Genomic DNA, 25,182 nt, shown 5'->3' on the forward strand with positions numbered 1-25,182 from the left:
CCCGGCACTGCCGGTAAGAAGACGAAGAAGGTGAGGAGAGGGGCGCGGCCCTCAAAGGGAAGGGGGTCTCTGACCCTCTCTCCCTCGCCCTCCCACGGACCCCCGCTTAGCGGCGAAGTCCACGGGGATCTGGGGTGGGGTTTCGACCCCTCTCGACCCCTCCCCCAGGCCGGGCACCCCCTTTTTGGGGTGTGCCCCCTGGGGAGGCCTTGGGTTTGAGTGTTGGTGACCCTTGTTCAGGGACACTCCCCAGGGCTAGCCCTGCCCCCTTTCCAGGGGGCACGGCCCCGGTTGGGACTCTGGACGTTTTACGTCCCGATCCCCCGCCGACGCTCCCACCTGTCATGGGTTGGTGAGCAGTGTCGTCCGCTGTGAGCCGCCTGTTGTTTCAGGCGTGCTCCCCCGTCCCCCTCCGGGGTTTGTGACGGGGTTGCGGCCGCTGTCCTCGCCGGCGGCAACTGGCACTGCCAGCGCCACGGTTGAGTCAACGACTGCTCCGAGGATCCGCCACCCCTTTGCTTTGGCGCGGGCTCGTCCGACCGACCCTCTCTCTGTGAGTCGGTCGTCTCTTCGGACGTCCCCTGGCGGGGCAAGACCGGTTTTCACTTTCCCCTCTTTGCCGCCGTTCACCGCACCCGGAGGTGTCCTGCCCGGCGTGGGTAGGGGGTCGGTGATCGAGCACTATTCACGGGCAAGGGGCCCTGGTGCCCCCCCCCCGTTTTGGGTGCCGTCAGACCGTCCATTTCCCCGGTCCGACCCCACCCTGCTCTGTCGGGTTTGTCGGGGTCGACGGGTATGGCTGCCTATCAGGCATGCCCCCCTCCCCCTCCTGTGTCTGCCCCACTTGTCCTCTCCCGACGGTCAACCCTGCCCTCGGTAAGGTGCCGTTCGACTTGTTCGGCGACACCTCCGAGCAGGAGTCGGATGCGGTCCCTGACCAGGCTTTTCAAGAATTGCCCGCGTCTCCGGCCCTGATTAGAGCCTCCACATGGTTGGATACAGCTCTCAGGGATACAGCGCCATCTTGCGGGAGTCACCAGCGCGCCCTGGTCTCGACGCTCCTGTCTACGGGACCGGGTGCCTGGACTCAGGCTGGGAAGCGATTCACGACCGCCTCCCCTCCGAGCCTGTCCTACAGACCCGATTATTATCGGGTCTCACCGTCAGGAACCGACCCGGTTTCACTGTCGCCCCTCAAGGACGACATCCAACTTTCCAGTTTGGTACCCTCTAAAGTCCTCTCTTCTTCGGCCTTAAAGGATGCGAAGAATGATGAGGCCCTGGCTAAAGAGACCCAGGCGGTGTTGTCTTACGCCGACCTGACTCTTTGTGCTCTGACCAGGTCCTTAGCCACAGATGCCTCGGAGGCCCAGCGTGTTCTCGCGATGTCCCTCCAGCAATCCCTGCAGCATGCCAGTGATCTGACTGCTAAGCAGGCGGCTAACGGCGTGCTAAAACGCCATGATCTGCTCATTGAGGGGTTGAGCACGGTCAGATCCCAGTTTCTGTGGGGGGGCATTAAGGACCGCTCCATTGAGTGGCCCTTTTTTGTTCCACGACTCCCTGCCTGACACCATGGGTGCTCAGGCACAGTCGGATCTCCTGATGGAGTCAGTTTCGACTCCCCAGGCCGCCCCGGCCCACGTTCCTATTCGCAGGCCGCGGGCAGGGGACGACAGGCGGGGTCTTGACGCCCCCGAAGTTCGTCGGCTCCTCGTGGGCCCTCGTCCTCGCGTGGCTCCTCCTGCTTTCGTCCCCAAGGGCAGGCAGAAGCTGCGGCTCCCTCTCGCCGCTCCAATAAGCGCCACCGCTCCTCAGGCAGGGGCGGGAGCGGCGGGCAGCCCAAGCGTCCCTTCCAAGAGAAGGGTCGCAGGGGCAAGCGCAAGGGACTTTTTAGTCCTTCCTCCTGCACCTTCAGGTGGCGCCCCCACAGTTGGCGTCGTGGGTGGCAGACTGCGACACTTCGCAGCCTTTTGGGACCGGTGGTGTCAAAAAGACTCCCCTGTGCCGGATATGCTCCGACATGGTGTCAGATTGGACTTTTCCAGTCCCCCCCCCCCCCATGACGTTGACTCCCACCCCGGTGTCCCTGCCAGTAGACCCCGTCAGGGCGCTTGCCCTTCGATCGGAGGTCCTGTTTCTTCTCGAGAAGCCGGCAGTGAAGCTAGTGGACAACCATTCCTCCCCGGGCTTTTACAGCCACGTCTTCTTGGTCCCCAAAAAGTCGGGGAAGTGGAGACTGGTCATCGACCTGTCCAGCTTGAATCGGTTCCTCCGGGTTCCCAGCTTCAAGATGGAGACAACCAGGTCAGTAGCGGTCGCGGTGCAGCCCAACGATTGGGCTATCTCTCTGGACCTTCAGGACGCGTACCTACACGTCCCGGTCCATCCAGAGTTTCAGCCCTTCTTCCGTTTCTTCTTCGAAGGAAAGGTTTATCAGTTTCAGGACCTTTCTTTCAGCCTGGCTTCCGCTCCGCTGATTTCCACAACAGTCGTAAAGGCGTTTGCTGCACCTTTTCAGACCATGGGCTTAAAGCTCCATTGCTATCTCGACGACTGGCTGCTACGGCGCCAGGCTCAACGTCGTCTGGGAAAGCAGGCAATGTTTCTGCTCGTCACAACCAGACAGGCAGGGTGGCTTTTAAATTGGGACAAATCCGAGCTGAACGCAGCTCATGATTACGTCTTCGTGGGGGTGCGATTTCGCACACGAGAGTTTCTTTCGCTGCTGGGCCTTCTCAATTCGGCGGCGGACCAGGTTCCTTTCGGCCGCCTGTATATGCGCTCACTCCAGCGCCTCCTGCTGACGAGTTGGCGTCCATTCACGGACTCCCTCGACCAGCGGATTTTTATCCTGGGGTCCCTTCTGGGGAGGTGTGGAGTTTCTTGGGTTCGGAGACAGAGCTCCTCCACGGAGTGCAGCTCAGCCTCCGTCACCTCAGATGTCCCTGTTCACGGACGCCTCCCTTTATGGTGGGGACGCCCATTTGAACGAAGGGGACCTGACCACCAAGGGCACGTGGTCAGATTAGGATGTGCGTCCCTCGATCAATATCCTCGAGATGCAGGCTGTCATCCTGGCCGTGAGGGCCTTCACATCTCATCTGAGGGGTCACAGGGTTTCTCTTTTTTCCGACAATTCGACAGTTGTCACTTATATTCGGAGACGGGTGGGGACGAGATCCGACACATCACTTGGGAGCTCCTGCAGCTTTGTCGCCGCTTGGATATCCAGCTCCTCCCCCGTCACATCCCCGGCAAGAGGAATATCTTGGCCGACGCCCTTTCCAGGTCGGACCGTCTGATCCAGACAGAGTGGACCCTCCATCGCGAGGTGGTCTCTCGCCTGGGGGCCCTGTGCTCCGGTTGTGGACTTGTTCGCGACTCGGTTGAACAAGAGGTTCCCCCTGTACTACTCACCCCTCCCGGACGAGGAGGCCTTGGGAGTGGACAGCCTGTCGGCCTCCTGGGACGGCCTCAATGCTTATGCATACCCGCCAACCCCTCTATTGCTACCGGTACTCAACAAGGTGGCCAGTTCACGGGTCATACTTTGTCTGATAGCACCGTGCTGGCCGAACCAGGCCTGGTTCCCGGTTCTGCTGGAGCTGCTGACGGATCATCTGATTTATCACCGGATCGACCGGGTCTATCATCAAGACCCTTCTTTTTACAGGCTTCACGCCTGGAGGCTGTCTGGTATTTCCTCCGAGAGAGAGGCTTTTCGGAAGACGTTATCCGTAAAGTCGCCCAACCTCAGAGACAGTCTACCCTTGATTCATACGATAGCAAGTGGGCTGTCTTTCGAGACCGGTGTCCGGAGCACGGAGTTTCTCCGGTCACTCCTTCTCTTCCCAACTTCCTCGACTTCTTGAATTTTCTATTCTCGGTCCGGAAGTTTTCGGTTCAGGGAGTGAAAGTTTATCGCTCCGCCGTTTCGGTCACCTTAAAGCTGACTGAATCGTGGCAACCGTCTTGGGATGACGCTGTTTCATCTTTGCTTGGCAATATGTCTTTGGAGCTTCCTCACTCCATTCAGCTCTCCCCCAAGTGGGACCTCTCGGTGGTCTTAAGGGCTCTCATGAAATTTCCATTTGAGCCCATGCATCAGGCAGATTTTTAACATCTGACCTTTAAGACCGTTTTCCTGGTGGCTTTGGCCACGGCACAGCGGTCTGAGCTCCATGCTTTAGCCTTTGATAAATTGGCTTTCACTGAGAGGGGCGCGGTCCTAGAATTTGTCCCAGGCTTTCTGGCTAAAAACCAGGCGCCGGTTTTTATCCCCTCGTTATCCACTACGGTCTCTAGAGACCTTCCGGACAGAAGTCTCTGTCCTGTTCGGGCATTGAAGTTCTATTCTAATAAGACTAAGGAGCCTGCTGTTCGCCTAGGCAGGAAGCGCCTCTTTTTGTCTTATAGAGAGGGGTTCACTAGGGAGATAGCTTTAGCCACAGTTGCCAGATGGTTGGTGGCCACCATCCGGATGGCTTATTCTATGACACTCGTTTCTCCAGAGCTTTGTCGCCTGGGCGCCATTACGGCCCACGAGATTCGGGCCATCTCTACTTCGTGGGCCGAGTATAAGGGAGTGGCGCTGAACGAGGTTTTAGATGCGGCTACGTGGAGTTCTCACTCTACCTTCTCCCAGTATTATATGCGCGATTGTTCCACGTTGGCAGACAGTATGCTGTCTCTTGGTCCAGTTGTCGCTGCTCAGCACGTGGTCTAGGTGTTTCCCTGCCTAGACCACTCGTCGATTTTCTCTCCTGCTGGCTGTCTTGTCCTCCCTCCTTTTTAAGGGGGGGGGGGGGGGTTGTTTCATAGACTGTCGCCGGGTCTTCGGGCCTGCGCGTTCGCCCCGTCCAGCTGTCCTAGGGTTCAGCCTCCTAGGACTTTTGAGAGTTAGTCAGTGAGGCTGCTCCATGTTATTTTGGGGCGCGCTCACCTTCTTTAAAAAAAATAAATAAAAAATTTCCACATTGTGTCTCTTGACGATATGTGCTGAGCTTATTCCGTGTTGAGTTGGTTTTGTCCCCGTCTAGGAGGGGATGGGTTTCCCAGTTATGCTTCCCTTTGTTTTCAAAGGGCCTGTTGTCCTCTAGCCCGGGTTTTCCCCAAGCATTCTTTCTCTGGGTCCCCTGGTCTCACCTGTTGGGTTCTGCTGCGCAGCTTTGGAGACAGTTCACTTCACTACATGGTAAGTCACCGTTTACCCTCCTTCCTTTGGTTGTTGGTATTCGATGCAAAAGTCTGACCTGGGTAGAGTATGAACGACATAAAATTTCCATTTCCTGTGGAAATGTCATTTTATTAGTTCATACCTACCCAGGTCAGACTACCCGCCCTGCCTGTCCCCACAGCAACGGGACTTACTCGGTGCGCTCGAGTAATAAGTACTAGTGATGGCGGCTCACACGAGGCAGAGGCTGTATAGGGGCGCCGCCTAGGTGTAGCTAAGCGAAATAGCTAAGAGTTTTCTATTATAAATAGATTATTTCTTCCTCGGGTGTGTCCGAATGGAGTACACATGCAAAAGTCTGACCTGGGTAGGTATGAACTAATAAAATGACATTTCCACAGGAAATGGAAACTTTTCACCCTATGTGAGCCGATTTCCGAATGGATTTCGGTATCACGGCATGCAATATAACAGCAACGGGTAATTACACAGCAGGGAATTGTGTTGTAGCGAAAAAAACATTTTTTTCTTCTAAACCTGAACCTTTTTACCATCACCTCACCCAAACACCGTCTTTTGAATGCGATCCTATACCCGTACAGTTGTCTACTCACTCGTCGCTGCCGAGCACTCTGAAAAAAAATCATCGAAGTATTTTAGATATACCATTCATGACAGTACTTACATCATCTGTTTATTCTTTAAAAATTCTCTGTATTAACGAGAATGAATAAAGACTTGTCTGTATAAATTCTTTTTATCAATTGTCACCGACATGATCTCCGGGGTTATCATTCATCTAGATTTTCTGGTCAAGGGTGGCAATTAATGTCAAAGATAACCAATTCAAGAGAAAGTAGGCAGGTTTAGCAACCATATACCACTCCGCAGAAGAATGACAGTCATGTGACGTCACCCAATTCTTGTGCAAATTTCATGACGTGTCACTAGCTATTTCGTGAATCGTTTTTATAGGAAGGTTTCGCAAGCCAACGAAGAGCCACAAACGACGAACATGACGAATTTCGAAGTATTTTATGTATTTATTCCAGCGATTTCACCGATTCCTCTTGCTACTTCGTTTTAATGAGGACTCACGCGTGTCACGTAATGATTTAGCACATAACTTGCAGAAGTGACCGCTTATCTTCGTATATTCTTCGTACTTTGTCGTTTATACGGATTCGTATATACTAGTATATGCCTGATAAACCACATTCACGTCATCTACAGTAGTTCAATTTAGTTGGTAACGGTTGCAAAACCAGCCTACAACACTAACAAATAGATTTACCTTTCTTCGTGTAGAGGTGGTAGTTGCCGTCGTTTTTGTGAGTAAGCTGGTTTTCCTTACAATCATAGTTCTTCAACCAGCAGTTGCCAATCCGGTATTGGAACGCTTCACAGTCCCTATTGTTACTGCACTGTGTCTCACAAGTCTTGAGGCTGATTTTTGGTATGTACTGGATTTGATGGCCAGCACAATCAGCATGGCGTAGGGAGTACTTGCAGACACGCCCAAGGCTTGGGGTGCAGCTGACTGCAAAGAGAATGGCCTAGCATGAGAGTAAACCAAAGCGACAGCGAGAACCTAAAAAAGCATGCATTTGGCTTTCAAGGGTTTTTGCCGACTCCGACAGGATGCTGTTAGCTAAATCCATATCGGGCATGAGACTAAATTGGAAGTGATGACAGTACGTCCTAATTATTTTCAGATGGTTGCTTTAGATATATCTCCATGTTTCTTTGAGAGTAACTTCGACTTTGTAAGTAGATAAGCACGTAATGGGGAAGTTTTTTTCTACATATCATTATCATTATTCTAAGACAAATATATTATAGCATTTGGGGTTGTAGACCAGTAATAATACCTTAGTCACTCACCAGGTTTCACGAAGTTTGCGCTAAGTGGATTCCCCTTTATTGCCAGTTGAGCATCCGTACAGATGTAGTTCTTGAGATAACAGTTACGGGCATAGTTGTAGTAGAAAGCCAGGCAGTCAATTCGATTCGTACAAGCGGTTTTGCAGAACTGCAGTGAGACACCTGCGTAACTTTTGATGTCGTGTCCATTACAGTTACCATAGGTCTTGGGAAAGTCACAAGACTTCGCTGAGAAAAGAATATCATAAAGGTTGGGTGATTCTGACAACGTCTGTATTGGTGATTTTTTTTTAGTCACAAAGTTCGTGTTAACATTTAAAGTATGATGATGAAGTAAAAATAACGTGGCTATTACCTTAATTTACCACATTATAATGTATGTATCTGACTGTCATTTAATGACAGGTGTTTCCATTATTCAACAAACGTGTATTTCGTTGGCTGTGTGAATGTTCCGAACTACTTCATGTTCCTTCAACAATAGGCCTCGCTGAAGATAATGATCATTGTTGTAATGGAGGACGGTCCATGGGATGGTGATGAGACATAAGGGATCGTAATATTTCTGTATGTGTTGCAAGGAATGCGATTCTATGGTATTTGTAAATACCACAGATTTCAATATTTCGTTTTCTCACAAATTGATTTGTCGACGTCTAAGTCACAACCAGAATGCAGAGATAAGTTCACTTTAAAGCAAGATGGTCAACTACAAGTTATTTTCTCATTATCTTCTATTTACCACATGTTAGACTACCGGTATTCGAATTATTTCATGATCTTATGTCTTATTATTTATTTCTTTTCTTTTCTCTTCTCTTACCTGGAGAGGCCGAACAGTCAAGATCTGGAAGAGAATACAACAGTATGAATATCGGATTTGATGCAAGGCATGTTCATGTTCATTTTTAAGCGTCATGCAATGCTGTTAACATCTGTGTTTTATACTTTCTGAAATATATAATAAAATCTACCAAGTAATCAATCATTGTGGCATATTTTAGGAGTTGCTTGAGAATTTTTGGTTCACAAGAGCCGGGTATTTGCACCAATTCCGGGTTCGTTCTTGAAATCGGACTCGGTCCCATTGACGTGGTAGCAAGCAGTTATCATCACTTGGCTATTCGTCTTCTTGCGAATGGGATGAGTATTTCGCAAATATAGTCCATTCTTTGATTCACTTGGCAAAGTATATGCTGAGCTTTAATCAACCTAGGACATTAAAATTGTTATTGCAATAATCAAGTAGAATATAGCCTTTTAGCTAAAGCTTGTAACTGAGAGGTCAAGATTTATTCATTCTGAAAAATGGGTCATTCTGAAAAATGTAGACATCCTACCACGCTTAGTGTACTGCTTGTAGAGTCGTTGTCCCGAGTACTGGAGCTGCTTGTCAGTACAGACATAGTTCTGGAGCCAGCATATCTTGGAACGGTACTGGAAGCCGAGGCAGTGGCGAATGGCCGAACACTCAGTGAAGCAATCCTCAAGGGTAGTCGTAGTAAGAGTCTTGATGACATGACCGGGACAGTTGCCATACTTCAAACCAAAGGAGCACTTGGCACCTGAAAAGGCAGTTAGTTGGCGTGAAACACCAAGGTGAAGTATTTCGTAAATGGGATTGCTATCATAAACGCCAACAATACCTTTCAACAAAACAAAACAGCAATGATATACCCATTACATGTCATTTGTTTTCATTTCTAAATGTCCCACACAGAAACATTAATTTCTTTCTCTCAGGTACCAGTAAATACAGGGTGTTAAAAAATACGTTTACTTTTTAAAATCTTAATAAAAAAATGTTTAAACAATGATATGACACACCTTTGGATGATAATTTTGTCAGAAAACACCTGCATGAACCGGTCAAATGGTTATTACGTGACAAGCCATCCGATTTATAATAATAATAATAAAATTGTTATTTATATGGCGCAACTTTCCAGGATTAGTCCTGTTCAAGTGCGCCCTCCCGTCGAGTTGTTGTATTGACTATAGAGTTCTGTTTTTATCTGTCCCCTGAATGCATTGTAAGTATTGTTTCTAATGTTACTGTTTACATGTTATTTTATTTAACCAGGGCAGGATTGTCAGTAAACAACAAATAGACAGTGCCATGCAATATGAAGTGAAGATATTGCCTAAGTCACCCATCACCCAAAAGTCTTGCAATACGACAAAGGACGTAATTTCCATGATATTCACGTTGACAAGATGCCATATTCTGCTGAGCAACGAATTTTTGTAGTGATTTCATTTTTTTCAAATAATTCAAACACTAAGAGCACTTTCCAGAGAATATGGGATACATAATTGCATTTCAAGGCAACTGGTCCGGAATTATGTCAAAAAATTCCGTACGGAACAGCGCCATCTTCAGGGAGAAGCTGAACTCGACCTCCCATGCCGTCTTGTCCAGAATGCGACGTTGCAATGCATTCGGAGGTCGCCAGATGGAAAGCTATCGATTTTAAACTGTGAGTTGAAAATCTGCTGTTTCAGAAATTGCCTATCTTTTTCAGAGGTCCATTGCGTAACAACAACTTATCACAACGATACACATCATATCCCAGAAAAATGCTCATAGCCTCTAGTTTGAAGGGCACTTTACTGGGACTTCTTTCGAGATAGCCTATACCTGTAATGCATTTGCTGTACTAAATGGGGCTAGCAGTGGTTTCCTCCGACTGGTGTGAAATTAACTATTGGCCGAGCCCGAAACTATAGCCACTTAATCACAGACGCACTACCATTCTTAGGGTTTGGTATAAAGAAGTCAGCAGGTGGGAGGAGATGGATGAATCTTTTCATAGCCACAACATCTGATGTTTTGGCAGGGTACAATCGCCAACTGCCAATATAGTAGATATTTAGTTAATACCTTACCTTGGCCGCAGTCGCCTGTGAAAAGAAAAAAACAGAATAACATGAGAAAATGACTACATCATGACATATCACATTGAACAAAATAAATTTCTTTCAAAGCTCAATAAGGGACATAGAATACTAACTTAAAAAGCCGCCGAAGTTGATGGTGCATGATACTAGTAGAACGGTTGTCCACGGACACTCTAGCCAGGGGAAATTCAAAACTGTTACACCGGTACGAAAACCATGAATAAAGGGAAACCAAGGACATACAGTTGATTTCAATAACATCGGGGATCAACTGATGCACCTTATTTTTTACTGAAGTACTTACAGTGAAATAAGTTAGATTAAATGTGTTCTTTTTTGAAATAAGGAAACTAACCTTGCTTGGTAAATGTCTTGTAGTATCTATTCCCTGTTCTCCCTTTCCAATACTCCTTCGTTGGGCAATTGTAATCCTTCAGCCGACAACCAGTGTTGTAATAGACAAAGTTTTTGCATGAACCACGCATTTCACATTCCATTTCGCACGTGGCTAAGGACACGGAACTCAGGATGAGAATGTCGTGGCCTTGGCAGTCATGGAAAGAGAGCTTATACTTGCAGGAGACACCTGGAAAGTAACGATAATCAGTGTACAAAAATGGGCTTTGCTAATGCTAATAGAAATTAAGAGTATTGCCAAGAGAGAACTGCACATCATTTCTTAAAGAGGTGAATTATATGCACAGTTCGGGGACTTGTTTGTGTATGGTTCAGTTGTTGATATTTTCCTCGTATAAGCCTGAATAGTTTTGATGTACGGTGAGATAGGAGAGACCCCTACGGGTGACTTTGTGTAACTTTATCTTGCCTACCTGGCTACTGCCTATAGTCTCCCTTTAAGGCTTGGTGTTTCAGTTGTATTTTGTAACACTTTTAAAAGAAAACTGCAACTAAGGTTCACTTGATATTAAGCGGGTGCTAAATTTAAAATCTTACCTGTTCCCTTTTTGCAACCTGCAAAACAATAGAAATATATCAAATATTATGTAAAGAACAATATTATACTGACCGATGAAGGGAGTGGTCCGCCAGCTCATAAATTGAAGAGGAGGAGAATTTGATAGCAAATGTGTTTGATTGATCTAATTATCCCTTGAGGAAGATCGACGAAGAGGACCTTTGTACATGTCATGTCTGTAAGAACGGAGAAGGACAAAACCTCAGCAACAAGTTGGTTTGGGCTATTGAAATTTAAACTCGGGTGTATTTTAACATTAAATGCATTGTGGACTTTCAAACAAAGCGCCCCTACCATCTTCCTTTGTGTAGTAAGTGTAATCCGGAAGGTTCTTGTAGATCATCTGTGCATATGTGCAGGCGTAGTTCTGCAGCCAACAGATCTGGTCGCTGTGCCGGTAGGAGAAGCTCAGGCAGTCCACTTTATTGTTACACTCAGTCTGACAAGTTTCGACCTCAACCTTGGAGATTGTTTGTATCACGTGACCTGCGCAGTGAGCCGGATGGTTTTTTTTATATTTGCAGATCTTCTCTAAAAAAAGAAAGGGAAACACCCATTGATTGGTCAATTCGAAATAATATAGGACATGCACCTATAGTGAACGTATGATCATTCCGTATAATAGCGCTGTGATAGTCTGGCCATCCTCCAAGATCCTAAAAGAACAGCTCCACGAACGGGCGTTTCATGTATAGTAAATACATTACAGAGCCGAGGCCTCCGCAAAAGCGTAAATTGCGTATGGCTGAAATTCCTGACTTTTTCGAGGCCGCAGATAGGGTCGATATACAGCGTTGCGGATGCGAAACCTAATTCAATGGGCTAGGATTTAGCATGAAAAGTTAATGTAAACTTTTTTCAACAACCCAAAATGTAGGTAATTTGCAAGCGCAGCCTGATCTGCTATCATCTAACATTAATAGATGCCGCCAACTTCCTGCCTGAATTATTTCGTTAACAATAGACATGTGTTGATATTGTACTCACCGGTCCTCGGGAAACAACCCACTGAAAGATTGATATGAGAATATAATGACAACGACTTCAAAAGATAGCCTACGAATATGCGATTTTGCTATTCCGAGCATGAGAAATTATATTGCACGGAGGCAAAAAATCATCTTTGTAACTCGTAATTCGTAAGTTAATGTAGAACTTCACGAATGCGTACCCCCCCCCCCCCCTCCCCCACCACCACCACCACCATCCCCCTCTATTATTATAGTACATTGTAGACATGTATATAGGCGATCTCAAAATGCAACTAACATATTGTTTGTAGTTGCAGGATGTATATAAATACATCCGAAAGGTAGTTCTTACTTAAATTATAGGTCATATTCTTTAACATGTCCTCAGCATTGCGATTGTTCATCTCGATTTCCCAAGAAACTTGAGGAGACGAAAATAAACGCTGTCAAAGGTCAAACATAGGAAAATGGATTTACCATGTGCTGACACTATTCGAACTGATCTTACCGGGCTTTATGTACTGAGAAGTTGCAAGATTCGTCTTTCCGGCCAGTTGCTTCTCCGAACAGATGTAGTTCTTCAGGTAGCAGTACCGGGCGGAGTTATAATGGAAACTGATACAGTCTGGCAGATTGGAGCACTCTTTCTCACAGAAGTCAATGGTAACTGCAGCGTAGCTCTTGATGTCATGACCATTACAGTTGCCGTATTCAAATTTGAATTTGCAGTGCCCCTCTACAAGGAAAAAATGACGTCAAGTGACGACACACAACTCAAACGGCCCTTCTGATAATTCTGCAATCAGTTACTCGATTAGTGAAAGTGAAATCTAGGCGTTAAACAGACTAACTGTTGTATGTTCAGACTGTAGCACTATTGTTGAAAAGCTACTTCATGTGTTTGAAATACTCATTGTCAGTGATCGATCACCTCGTACATCTGGGAAATGTTCACTATAATGGCACTAAAGGAAGTGCTAGGACACTTCTCATTAACGGTTTTCCCGCTTACCTGGTGGAACTGAGCATGTGCGGTCTGAAAAAGATGAAATTCAAATGCCAAGTCCAGGGAAGGTAAGAGAGACTTCTTTGTATTTGTAAGGCATTTACGAGGATCTGACGACCTTTCTAACCATGAACCTGGCTTCAACAAGAGGATCAAATATACTGACATCGATTCATGTTACATCAAGAACAGACGGTTGTATGAAAAACCCATCGTAGTGGAATGATTTGTGAGTTCGCAATTAAAAATAATAATTACAAAAAAAGGAAAGAAAAACATGGCCAGAAAGTTCTGAGAGGTTCTGTGGGGCAAAAGCCCCGATAGGCGTGAACAAGTAAAGCGAAGATACATGTAGACTAAAAAACTTCCCTCAGCGTGTCAATGGTTACTCTTAAACGGATTGAATTTTGGTGGTTCGTGTCCTTTTTTCCTTAATGAACAGTATTGCAATGTGACAACTTCTATGGCCCAGTTGCGACAACAATAGATGAATTTATTAAGTGAATATATTGATTGGAGTAAATGGAAAAATTTGAATGTGCCATCTTGAATTGTGTAAAATCTCACAACGTTTTGTTTTACTCACCGTTCTTAGTGTAGTACTTGTAGTATTTGTTTCCTTTATATAGAAGATTTTTCGCGGTACAAACAGTGCTCTGAAGCCAGCACGTATTCGTCCGGTAGTTGAAGCCGACGCATCGCCGAAGCAAGCTGCACTCCGTCTCGCAAGCGCTGAGTGTCGCACGTGATATCGTTTTCAAAGCGGTTCCACGACTACAATATGCATACTGCTTCGTGAAAGAGCACTTTTTACCTGATGAAAAAAATATAGTGTTGTAGTCATTTGCTACTTTGAGTAATGTGGTACTATGTATTAAATCATCATTAAATTTAATTGACTTCATTTTATTGCGCACACCAAGAAATTTTGTTTAGTTTTACGATAGTTAAAATCCAGCGATACTGCCACACATCGAATTATGAGGTTACATGCATGATACATATGATAGTTTGGATAGGAAATGGTATCAAACGTATATACGAGATGGCCCAATTGGGATTTGGGGTATTCTTTGAACTACTCCCTAAAAACTCATGACATAAGTAAAATTCACTTACCCGAATTGCATGATGCTGAAGTTGGAGAAAATATTGTTAAGATGGGTTCGCAACTTCAGCTTTTTGCCTAAATAAGAACTTTTTGAAAACCCCCCCCCCCCCCTCCCTTATAAATTCCCACCAATTCGTGACATATTCACATCCACATATCATGAAGACCGTAAAAAATTTAAAAAATCTATTCTTTGATAGTTTGTTGATCACCGAGCCAACTTTATGGAAATCGCACATCATTACCCAGTAGGCCTACCAGAAATAAGTTGAGGAAAAGTTTATATGTGTCCAGATGGTGATGATACGATTTACAATATCGAGGCATGTGTCAAATACGTCAGTTGTGGGACAAAACATGTGACACTGGATTATTAAATTCATGCATAATATTTTTTTATGACTCTTACCAGCATAAGTATGCCACTTACAAAAATGCATATTGCATTTCAGCAAATAATCAAGTTTCATGATTGTGTGGAAGATGAAAATTAATGGGAGAAAAAATAATAAAACAGCTAGTCCTCGATGTTGTTCTCCAGTCACAGACTCAGGCATTGTGAAAAACATTATTTAACAGAAGAATACATATTTCTCCCATTTAATATCATATGTAATATAGGCCTACATGCATGGTAGTTTCATGTAATGAATCATCGCAATCATTTTTTTCCACTGTTTGTCAAAAATACACACCCGGTTTATTGAACTGGTTGTACGCCTGCTGATTCGTGTATTTTAACTCTTTGGTCGTACATTGCTTGCTCTTGAGCCAACACTTTTTGGAGAACCATAGTAAACTCTTGCAGGCTGGGCGCAGGGTGCATTCCATCTCGCATGCGGCGAGTGATGTGCCACTAAAGGCCACCAAGTTGTATCCGAGACAGTTGCCAGTTTGTCGTGAGAATGCGCATTTTACAGCTGCAACAGATTAAAGAAGGGAATGAAAAATTGACAAATCTGTTAAGATTTATCGAAAAACCGGGAAGGCTTTGCCAGAATCGGATATTGTTTTATGACTTTTTCTATCAAATTATATGGATACATGAATATATTCCCTTTTTAGATGATACGACAAGAATTAACATCCAATTATTAGTGATGCACTCACAAATGTGTTAAAAAGCACCCCTTAAAAAACTTTTCCCGTTTATAAAACTCCCTAATGTCTCCGTCAGCCAATATTATAATAGTTGCTTTTACTAACGGGATCCTTTTTGACAAGCTCCCTTTGTGTAGTGGTTGTAGATGACGTTTCCCTTGTACACCAGTTGGGCCTCCGAGCAGGCATGATTCTGGATCCAGCAAATTTCACCAGTGGTTTGGTAGGAAATGCCGAAGCAGTCAACTTTGTTGTCGCATTGAGCCTGGCAGGCCTGGATAGATATTTTGGTCAGTGTCTGTATAACGTGACCAGAGCAAAATGCTGCTGCTCTTTCAGAATACTGGCACGTAAACCCTTAAAATCAAACAAGAATGTCCACGTTAGACTTGGGATATATTACTGGCTTAAAGCGTGAATAAAACGTAACCAATTGATCAGGTCATCCGACGGAAATTTATATAACGCGTGATAAAGTTATGGGCCCGGTTGTTGAAAACAAATTTCGTCACTCACGCTGGCGTTATCTCCTTCAGTTAAGACATTATACTTAACGCCTAGTTGAGTTAACGCAAGCGTTAGTGATAACACTTGTTTTGAACAACCGGGCGCAGATGACAAATATAATGTGAGTTGGTGATGTCACAGAATTTTAGCCATGTCACTATTTATAAACATCCTATGACACCTCCGTCATTATTTATCGCACGACAATAAAACATTCACACTCATGATACACATGTTTACGGTGGCCCATAGAGGACATGCGTTTATTTTCAATATAATAGAAAATTTTTCTTTTTACAATGCGTTTTTTTTCTCTCGAATTACAACCGCCGTCGGATTTATTTCTCACCGCCGAAAAAATAATTTCCACCGCCGGGTAAAAAATAATAATTCCCACCACCGCGGTGGAAATTAATATCCACCGCGGTGGAAATAATATCCACCCGGTGTCAATAACGAATTAGCTCCCGCGGTGGATATTAATATCCACCGCGGTGGAAATTAATATCCACCGCGGTGGAAATTAATATCCACCGCGGTGGAAATAATATCCACCCGGTGTCAATAACGAATTAGCTCCCGCGGTGGATATTATTTCCACCGCGCTGGATATTAATTTCCACCGCGGTCGATATTAATTTCCACCGCGGTCGATATTAATTTCCACCGCGGTCGATATTAATTTCCACCACGGTGGTGGGAATTATTATTTTTTACCCGGCGGTGGAAATTATTTTTTCGGCGGTGAGAAATAAATCCGACGGCGGTTGTAATTCGAGAGAAAAAAAACGCATTGTAAAAAAAAATATTTCTATTATATTGAAAATAAACGCATGTCCTCTATGGGCCACCGTACATGTTACTTAAAAACGTGTCGCCTGTATAAACTAGCTGAATCGAAAGTGCTTGAGTTGCGCTTTGATCGAGATAATCAGGTCTTTTGTGATCAGAAAATGTACGAAAAATTCAAAAAATGACTATAATTTACAACAGCTGGTCACATTTCCAATGGGCTAACTCTCCAGCTCAATTCTAACTCGCAAATTTGGGAGCAAATCATTATAATATTCAAAACTTTTAGTATAGCATACGTTACCTGGGTAAGCGGGACAATTCTCTGAAATGCATAAAATGTGAAATGATAAGGAAAAAAAGTCGATTAACCTAAAACATTGCTGATCGGAGGTTTTTTCCTGCTTAGCTGCTTACTGCCATATGTGGTTACTTATGCTCCAGATACACAGAATGTTATAAACGTGCATATGTTCACGGACATGATGCTTCTTCAAATCCATATACATGTACTTTAAAAGCTGTATTAATACTTCTGAATGTGCGTTTTGTCACGAAAATAGTGTAGGACGGAATTCCTGCTTCGATGTTGTCCATTCTCATAACATAATTATTTCAGCGAAATAGCAGACGTTGGGCAAGGTAGACCTGATTTTCTCAATCGCCATTCTGGGTGTCGGAATCTTTTCTAACCAAATGATGTGCGGCAGCCATTTTTTGAAAAAGTAGCTGGTTACTTATGCCTGGTGCAACAAGCGGGCTATAGTTGTGACGCCACGCCTTAACTGGAAATAAGTAATCAAACTGGCAACATGTAACTGTCTTGGCTGATTCTCAGACAAATACTTACTGGCTTTCGCATATTGGTTGGTATTGGCCGCGCCCTTGCTGGCAAGCTGCGCATCAGTACAGATGTAGTTCTTCAAGTAGCAGTATTGGATGTTGGGTGTGTAGTGAAAACTGTAGCAGTCCAACCGATTTGAGCATTCAATCTCGCAACCCACCAGTGACATATGGACGTGCACTTTGATATCGTGGCCATTACAGTTACCCGATTGCTTATTGTACTGGCACCGGGACGTAACTGTAGAAGAAAGAAAGTTGTCTAAGAATTCCGTCTTGTTATATGCATTTGCAGTGTGAATTAACATGAATAATTTTCTAAGTTAAGAAAAAGTTAGGCTGGCCTTTTAAAAGAAACATTTCTGGCCTTTCTGAAGTTCGACGTTTTGGTATCTATATATTCTTGGACATACTTACTTGCTGATCCGGTGCACCCAGCAGCTATGCACAAAAAAGAAAGAACCATGTGTCATTACATTTTCCAAAGCAGACAACATTCAAGCAAACGGAGACAAGACCACCACAGATTTTTTAAGCCTTTTAGCAGTTAAGTTGTCAATGTTTGACCGCGATGCATCAATTACTGCGTGGAGTTGTGAATCTGAAATTTGGATATGAAATTCAGGACAGTCGGGCAAGTAACTGGTAAAATTTAAACTAGTAGTTGACCGCGGAAATTTTTAGATAATCGGACAAATTGGAGAGACGTTGATATTTCCACTCTTTTCACGAAACTGGCAGAAAAATCATTAAAAACGCCCCCTATATTGCCAAATTATCATCAAATAATTTATTTTCATCTGTAGACTTGTCACAGCATATGCCTTTTCAATACCTCTCCAAATATGCACTTGACAGTTAAAAACATACTCGCGTCTGATTGATTGGTCTGGATCCTTCAACCTATGAATATTCATTCTAAAATACCTTGGTACCGTAAAGTCAACTTTTAAATGGAAAATGCATAAGCCTCGTTTTGAGAGTGGAGTGTTTTGGACACGCAACCAAGATGCTCTACCAAAGTTCCCTCGGGTTGCACTAAAATGTGGAACCATGCACACAGCTCACTTCAGAAGTTTGAGGCTCTCAAAACACTGCTTCAAACACAAATCAGCCAAGGAAGCATCAACCACCCTAAGTTTTTTAATGAGCACTACACATATTTGCTGAGAAAAACGCTCCAAATAGCCCATTTGCGCGGATTTTAGCGTCACTTGAGCGAGCCGATCCGGACTTCCTATACGGGCTGCCGTAACATAATGTAAACAACGGCGCTACCGGCGCTCCGGGCAGGCGATGGATGGAATTTGCCAAATTCGCACATATTCAAGTTATTTCGTGGCCTATCTTTTTAAGTTTGAGGTATTTTAGAATAGAAATTGAACCCTCGGCTTCGGACCTTGGTTGAGTTACCAAGACACTCTCGGGTGGAGCTAAAATTTCGTCCAAACCCTCCCCTGTCGGCTCGGGTTTGGACTGTATTTTAGCTCCACCCTCGAGTGTCTTGGTAACGCAACCAAGGTCCTCCGCCTCGGGTTCAATTCCTTAAATGGTGGTCTCGTCTCATAATCTCTCTACCAGTATTGGTGACCATTGGTGCACCTGGCGTGCACCAATGCATGCAGCAAGAATACGCATGCGCAGAAAAAAATGCCGTTATATGGCGATATACTAAACATCTCTAAGTTTTAACTGTAATGTATAGAACTATACTATTGCTAACATTAAGGTGAATATTTCCTGTGAACAGTAGATAACACCGACAAAATCTGCATGAAGTCACAACCATCGATTATCAGCTAATAAAAACGTTTTGTAGTGTACAGACAAACAAATTGAATAACATTCATTTTCGAACTTTGCCTGCGTGTGATAATAGAAAAATTGAACTATTTCTTAGCATGCCAAATAAAACTCTATCATGATCCGAATTGTTGGTACCAATGCATTTATTTGAAGGTTTAAAAAGCCTGATTTACACATAATGCTAGAAATTGTCTAATGTAGCGTTTTGCATAAAAACGCCTCATATAAATAATAAAACAGACAGCTTTTATATACACTGTAGGGCGCCATTTCTATGGAGAACAGATTAAATGGACGTCCGTATGGGCGGTTATTTCCGCATAAATGGAGGTTGTCTCAAATAGACATTTTATGTCGTGTTGTGACTCATATAGACGTTTGCTGGCGCTCGTTTTAACGGAGACGTACCGGAAATAAACATATTGTGTCGTATCTCAAATAGACATACACTCAATTAGAAGTTTGGTGGCGCTCGTATCTCAAATAGACATATATTGTCGTGTTTTCAGCTTTTTAGCTCACCTCTTAGCAGAGGTGAGCTTATCCCATACCGTGGCGTCCGTCGTCCGTCGTCGTCGTCGTCGTCGTCGTCGTCCGTCGTCCGTTAGCAGGGCACGTTTCGTAACTGTTAGAGCTATTGAGTTGAAACTTAGTACACATGTACCCTTATGTAATGACACCTTGGAGACCAAGTTTCGGTCCGATTCGTTTCATGGTTTGGCCACCAGGGGGCCAAACGTTAAAAGTGAAAATATGCAATATCTCCCTTAATAGTAGTCGGGAAATTTTGAAAAAAATATGGTGGGTACTTCTAGCAAAGGTGCATCATATATCCTCCGGGTTTTTGATTTGACCTCCTTTTCAAGGTCACAGAGGTCAAAGTTTGCTGATTCACTGAACAGTAGCATGTTTCCTATCTATTTTAGCTAGAAGGTTTTAAACCAGTGTGGACATGCATCTGGGGATTCTCTATTCCACCCCTAAAATTTCGGCCGTTCGGACATCAAATATGGCCGCCAGGCAGCCATCTTGAAAAATAAACACAGTACTATTACTCCGAAACTAATGATCGGATTGCAACCAAATTTGATCTGGATGTATATCTATGTACTCTCTACTAAATCCTTGATTTTTTATCAAATGTGATAGCCAATATGGGTACCAGGCGGGCATCTTGAAAAATTCTTAGTTTGGCCACCCGGGGGCCAAATTTAATGTCCAAAGTTAAAATGTTTGATTGCTCGTTTAATAGTGGTCTGATTTTCATAACATTTTTATGGTAGGTACTCCTAGCAAGGATACATCACATATCATACGGGTTTTTGATTTGACCTACTTTTCAAGGTCACAGAGGTCAAATGGTGTAAATTGGCCGTTAGGATGTAACGATGGCACGTTTCTAAACTGCAATGACTATTGATCCCAAATTTGATACACATTTACCCCTTAGTCAGGTGATCTCAGGGATCGAAGTTTGGTCCAATATGATTCACCACTTGACCACCAGGGGGCAAAATCCAAAAACCTTAAAAATGTGATTATTCCTTAACTTCTTGCCCGATTGCCACCAATTTGATATCATGGGTACATCTAACCGCCATACAGTATATGTCACACAGGTTTTTAATTTGACCTTCTTGTCAAGGTCACAGAGGTCAAATGGCGTAAATTGGCTGTCAGGCCGTAACTATGGCACGTTTCTTAACTGCAATGACTATTGATCACAAATTAAGTACACATGTACCCCTTGGTCAGGTGATCTCAGGTACTGAAGTTTGGTGCGATCTGATTTGCCGTTTGGCCTCCAGGGAGAGGGGGCCCAATCCTAAATTCTTTAAAATGCCATTATTCTTAGTAATTACTTGCCCGATTGGTACCAATTTTATATCATAGGTACATCTAATTCTAACAACCATTCAATGTGTCACCCGGGTCTTCTTTGATTTGACCTACTTTTCAAGGTCACAGAGGTCGAATGTACTGTAAATTGGCCATTTTGGGGAAATTGTAATTGCTTGGACCTACATCAAACCTAACACTACATTACACAAAACCATGATCTTTATCCATCTTTCCTCTACATGAGGTGAGCACAATGGCCCTGGCCATTTCATTGTTAATAACTCGAATAGACGTTTGGTGGCGCTTTTCCGCAAAAATTGAGGTTCCCAAAGTAGACGTTGTGTGGCGCTGGAATCAATTTTAACGACGGCAACAGCGATATTGACATTATCATTGCGGTAAGCGGCGGCGTTATTGCATGTATTGCATGTACATTTGATGTACTTATGTATTGTCAGGAAATGCAGACAGCTAATACACTGACAATCCAATTACAATTAAAATGAAATGATATTAAGTCTCGATTTACCTTAGATACGCGCGCAAATAGCCATGTGCACTGCTTAGAGCAATAACAACAATATCGTCGTGGCAGATAAACCAATTCCAAACTTGCTCCAGAATTGCCGCGCGCCAGCGCCACACAACGTCTCTATGGGGAACTTCCGTTTTTGCGGAAAGGCGACACCAAACGTCTATTTGAGTTATTAACAAAAAGTTGAAAACACGACAATATATGTTTATTTGAGATACGAGCGCCACCAAACGTCTATTTTAGTGTATGTCTATTTGAGATACGACACAATATGTTTATTTCAGGTACGTCTCCGTTAAAACGAGCGCCACCAAACGTCTATTCGAGTCATAACACAACATAAAATGTATATTTGAGACAACCTCTATTTTTGCTGAAATAACCGCCCATACGTCCGGACCACACTGGAAACAAATTGTTTGAGTTGTTGGGCGAAAGACCTGGTGAAACGAACTGCGTTACATCGCAAAGATAAATTTCACATAAGCATCAACGTTTTGTATAAAGCTTTTCATCCGTGATTGGCCGGGTAAGTTTTTACACTATTCGACTAAGAAACATTCATCTTACGTATTTTTGTGAACATTCTGTACGTCTGGTAAGTCTTGTACAGGTATCTGCTCGGAGATTCCGCTTTCTTCTTCAGATAGCACAGTCTGGTTCTGTATTGGAAGCTCAGGCACTTTGGGTTTATATCACACTCGTGCTTACAGCCATCGAGGGAGATGTCGCTGAAGCTTTTGATGTTGTAGCCTGAGAGTAAGCCAGTCGCCTCGGTATACGAACATGATGCTGAAAAGGATGGTATGGCTTATCAAACATCGAACAATTCTGTGGGAATGATAAGATGCGCATGATAAAGAGCATTTTATTTTACCCCCAAAATGTTGTGGCGAATGACAAACTTTTTATCTGGCCCCATCCTATTTGTCCATTTCAACTGTAGTTATATCGACGTAACTATATACTTTATTGGCATTTCGATGCTGTTTTTCTTTCAATTTTGCTTTTTTTAGATACCGTTTCCATAGCACTGGTAGGTACCACACCAAAGAAGGCGCCAATACAGATGTTGTTTACTGCCCTGCATCTCATTCAGCAGTGAGATATTCCACAGGTGTTTCGATTAATAGTTAGTCTGTAAGTTTATTGCACGTGAATCCTCGATTTTAATTCATTATTTTTCCTGATATTTTATTTCTTCAATGAATAGATAATCAGGTGCGGGAGGGACTTACCATCTGTCAGGCGAATATAGGCAAATAAGGCCACCACCAGGTGAGCGAGGAAGTACTTCATCATCCCAGTCCACCCTGGGGAAGAACCTGGGAATAACATCAACTGTGTATTATTTTGCATAACAATATCAGCTGCCTAGCCCCTTCGACTAATGCCAGTTCGCCTAATTGCCAATATGTTTAATTCAAAATTCTACTTATTGCCATGTGCCAATTCGCCGAATACCATTTCACTTAGTTTATGCTTGATCCACATTCTTTCTCGTTTCTGTTGGACACCATTCTAAGATTTTGATTTGCAAATTTTTTGAACATTTGTAATGAAAACTGACGCACAGATTTTTTATCACTGTGCCGGATATTGTGCTTCAGGAATTCTTTTCGATGACCTGACGATCACATTAAGTGTAGGACTGACTATGCTCTGGATTTGTGCAAAGAACGATCCGAACTTAGCATCAAATTATGCCTTTCTGGCAAAGTTGTGTACACTGCGTGTCGAACCAACCGAAAAATCCTGCGAACAATGTGACAGCGTCTACACGGACCCTCAAGTTAACTTTTTTTGTCAATGCACTGCCTTTAGCAGTAACAGGGACCGGTTTTGGGAAAGCATTGAGCAAAAATGCGACGTTAATGTTAGTAGCGAACTGTGGAATATGATGGACAGTGATTTGGTCGAAACGTTGCTGGGGAGGCAAACAGATAGCCTCGATTTTGACGAAATGTCACAAGTTCTGGGTGTTACTGCCGCCACCTGGCGGCCGTGAGGAAATGTTTAAGGCGAAATAGTTCAGAGACACCTTTACTTTAATTTCTTGATTTGTCTCGTGCAATTTTGATTTGTTGCTTGCTGTAAATAACTATACATTACTGTTGTTCTGTAATCTTCTAGGAGGAAATAAAGAAATATATATATATATTGATTAATCATTATGAGAATGTTTCATGTATTATAAAATATCATTACACCATTGTTTTTATACAAATTTTCATGTTCACTTCTTTTACCTGGGCGGCAAAGAAAAAGTTCGCCCATCAGTAGAATCGGGGGGATGTGATCATGGAAAACAAGCCTGCCGAGCTATAGGCCTAATCCACAATACACATTTTTTGATCGTAGGGGGATATATATATACATGGGGTATTTTTACCTGGGGGGATTTTACCCTATATTCGCCCTGGCTAGGGTCAGACCATGGGCATGCTAGTTCGTGGCCAGGACGGCCCTGCGCACTGCTAGTGATTGGCCGACAATACCCACTTAGCCTAATTAAAAGCCCCACAACGAAATACTGAACTTTTTTCCTTTTGTCTGCCGAGTGCAACCATAGGGGCAAGGCCAAACTAAAAAGGTCAAAAGGTCAAAAGGTCACAAACCCTTGACATTGTCATATACACCCATGCCATGGACCTCCAGCAAAACTGATATACCCCTGCTAACACCCCTTCTCATTGAGGGGTGTTAGCATGGGTTCATGTGCCTAATTCGGCCGCCTGCAAACAACACCTACTCCTAAACCTGTTCATGCAGGAGACTGCCTGGATTTATAATGACCCCTGCAGACACCCCTGCAAACACCTCTGCAAATACCCCCGACTTATATTTGGGGTAGGTGCGTTGACATTAAGGGATTGTTTTAGACGAAATGGCAAATTGTATTAGGTGCAATTTACATTATCGTGGAAACCCAAGAAATAGAATTCAATTTTCCAAAGATAAAAACTAACTTTCTTAGTGGACGACGAGAGTTTCAGACTTACAATGCAAGGCTTTGCCGCAGTCACTTCGAATTTTTTAGCCACGGCAACACCTTGTCTATGAAGAAATACATGTTTTCCCCGTAGCTTAACCGTGTCTATAGACTGATAGTCGATGTCAATATTGCTTAAATGCTATGATTTGGGATTCTTACTAGCTCCAACATTAGAAACGGCCATGTTTTATTTCAACATCAAATCTGTCCCGATCGAATACTTGCCAGTTCTGACGAGCAACATATCATTGTAGTTTGCGCTAACAAACATTTTGTCTTCCTTACGTTATGTGGTGTATATGCGGTGGCTGGGAAAGGACATCACATGATTTTTTTTTCAAAATGACATTTTTTTTTTCAGGAATATCTCGATCGATGGACTTGTTATCTCGAGCTCGAGATAAATAACTCGGGTGATCGAGAGAGAAATTTATCTCGAGCGCTCGAGATAAGTCCATCGGTCGAGATATTTTCTGAAAGAAAATTTTCATGTTGAAAAAAAAATCATGAGATGTCCTTTCCCAGCCACCGTATTACGGTGGCTGGGTGTATATGCAGTAGCCAAAACTGATAATGAACATGAAATGAAATTTTTTAAATAATGTAATCGGGTGTTAAAAGAAATAAGGCAAAACCTTACCTTTTTGGAGCTGAAACACAAGTACAACTCAACAGGAGAAGCTCCCGTGAAAGTGAGAATAGTCGTCAACATTCCTAATCAATCAAAATGAAT

The 25,182-nt window shown here is 43.7% G+C and overlaps 1 protein-coding gene across 1 annotated transcript in view; it reads right to left on the reverse strand.

The window, feature by feature from the left end:
- LOC135482717 (uncharacterized) overlaps positions 1-25,154 on the reverse strand; it is an 86,455-nt gene extending 61,301 nt beyond the window's left edge. The window contains exons 1-22 of the mRNA XM_064763015.1: positions 25,090-25,154; positions 22,693-22,779; positions 22,025-22,246; positions 17,689-17,712; positions 17,279-17,512; positions 16,733-16,753; positions 15,235-15,486; positions 14,724-14,948; positions 14,037-14,051; positions 13,504-13,731; positions 12,924-12,947; positions 12,420-12,647; positions 11,928-11,948; positions 11,235-11,471; positions 10,919-10,936; positions 10,320-10,550; positions 9,953-9,967; positions 8,404-8,628; positions 7,887-7,910; positions 7,064-7,291; positions 6,474-6,719; positions 5,794-5,811 (exon numbers count right to left, since the gene is read on the reverse strand). Of these exons, the coding sequence (XP_064619085.1) occupies positions 5,794-5,811; positions 6,474-6,719; positions 7,064-7,291; positions 7,887-7,910; positions 8,404-8,628; positions 9,953-9,967; positions 10,320-10,550; positions 10,919-10,936; positions 11,235-11,471; positions 11,928-11,948; positions 12,420-12,647; positions 12,924-12,947; positions 13,504-13,731; positions 14,037-14,051; positions 14,724-14,948; positions 15,235-15,486; positions 16,733-16,753; positions 17,279-17,512; positions 17,689-17,712; positions 22,025-22,246; positions 22,693-22,756 (2,800 nt within the window). The 5' untranslated portion in view covers positions 22,757-22,779; positions 25,090-25,154. The remainder of the gene's footprint in view (positions 1-5,793; positions 5,812-6,473; positions 6,720-7,063; positions 7,292-7,886; positions 7,911-8,403; positions 8,629-9,952; positions 9,968-10,319; positions 10,551-10,918; positions 10,937-11,234; positions 11,472-11,927; positions 11,949-12,419; positions 12,648-12,923; positions 12,948-13,503; positions 13,732-14,036; positions 14,052-14,723; positions 14,949-15,234; positions 15,487-16,732; positions 16,754-17,278; positions 17,513-17,688; positions 17,713-22,024; positions 22,247-22,692; positions 22,780-25,089) is intronic.
- Positions 25,155-25,182: the final 28 nt, after the last annotated feature.

Source organism: Lineus longissimus, chromosome 2, assembly GCF_910592395.1.
Source record: "Lineus longissimus chromosome 2, tnLinLong1.2, whole genome shotgun sequence".
In the NCBI taxonomy this organism is placed as follows: Eukaryota; Metazoa; Nemertea; class Pilidiophora; order Heteronemertea; family Lineidae; genus Lineus; species Lineus longissimus.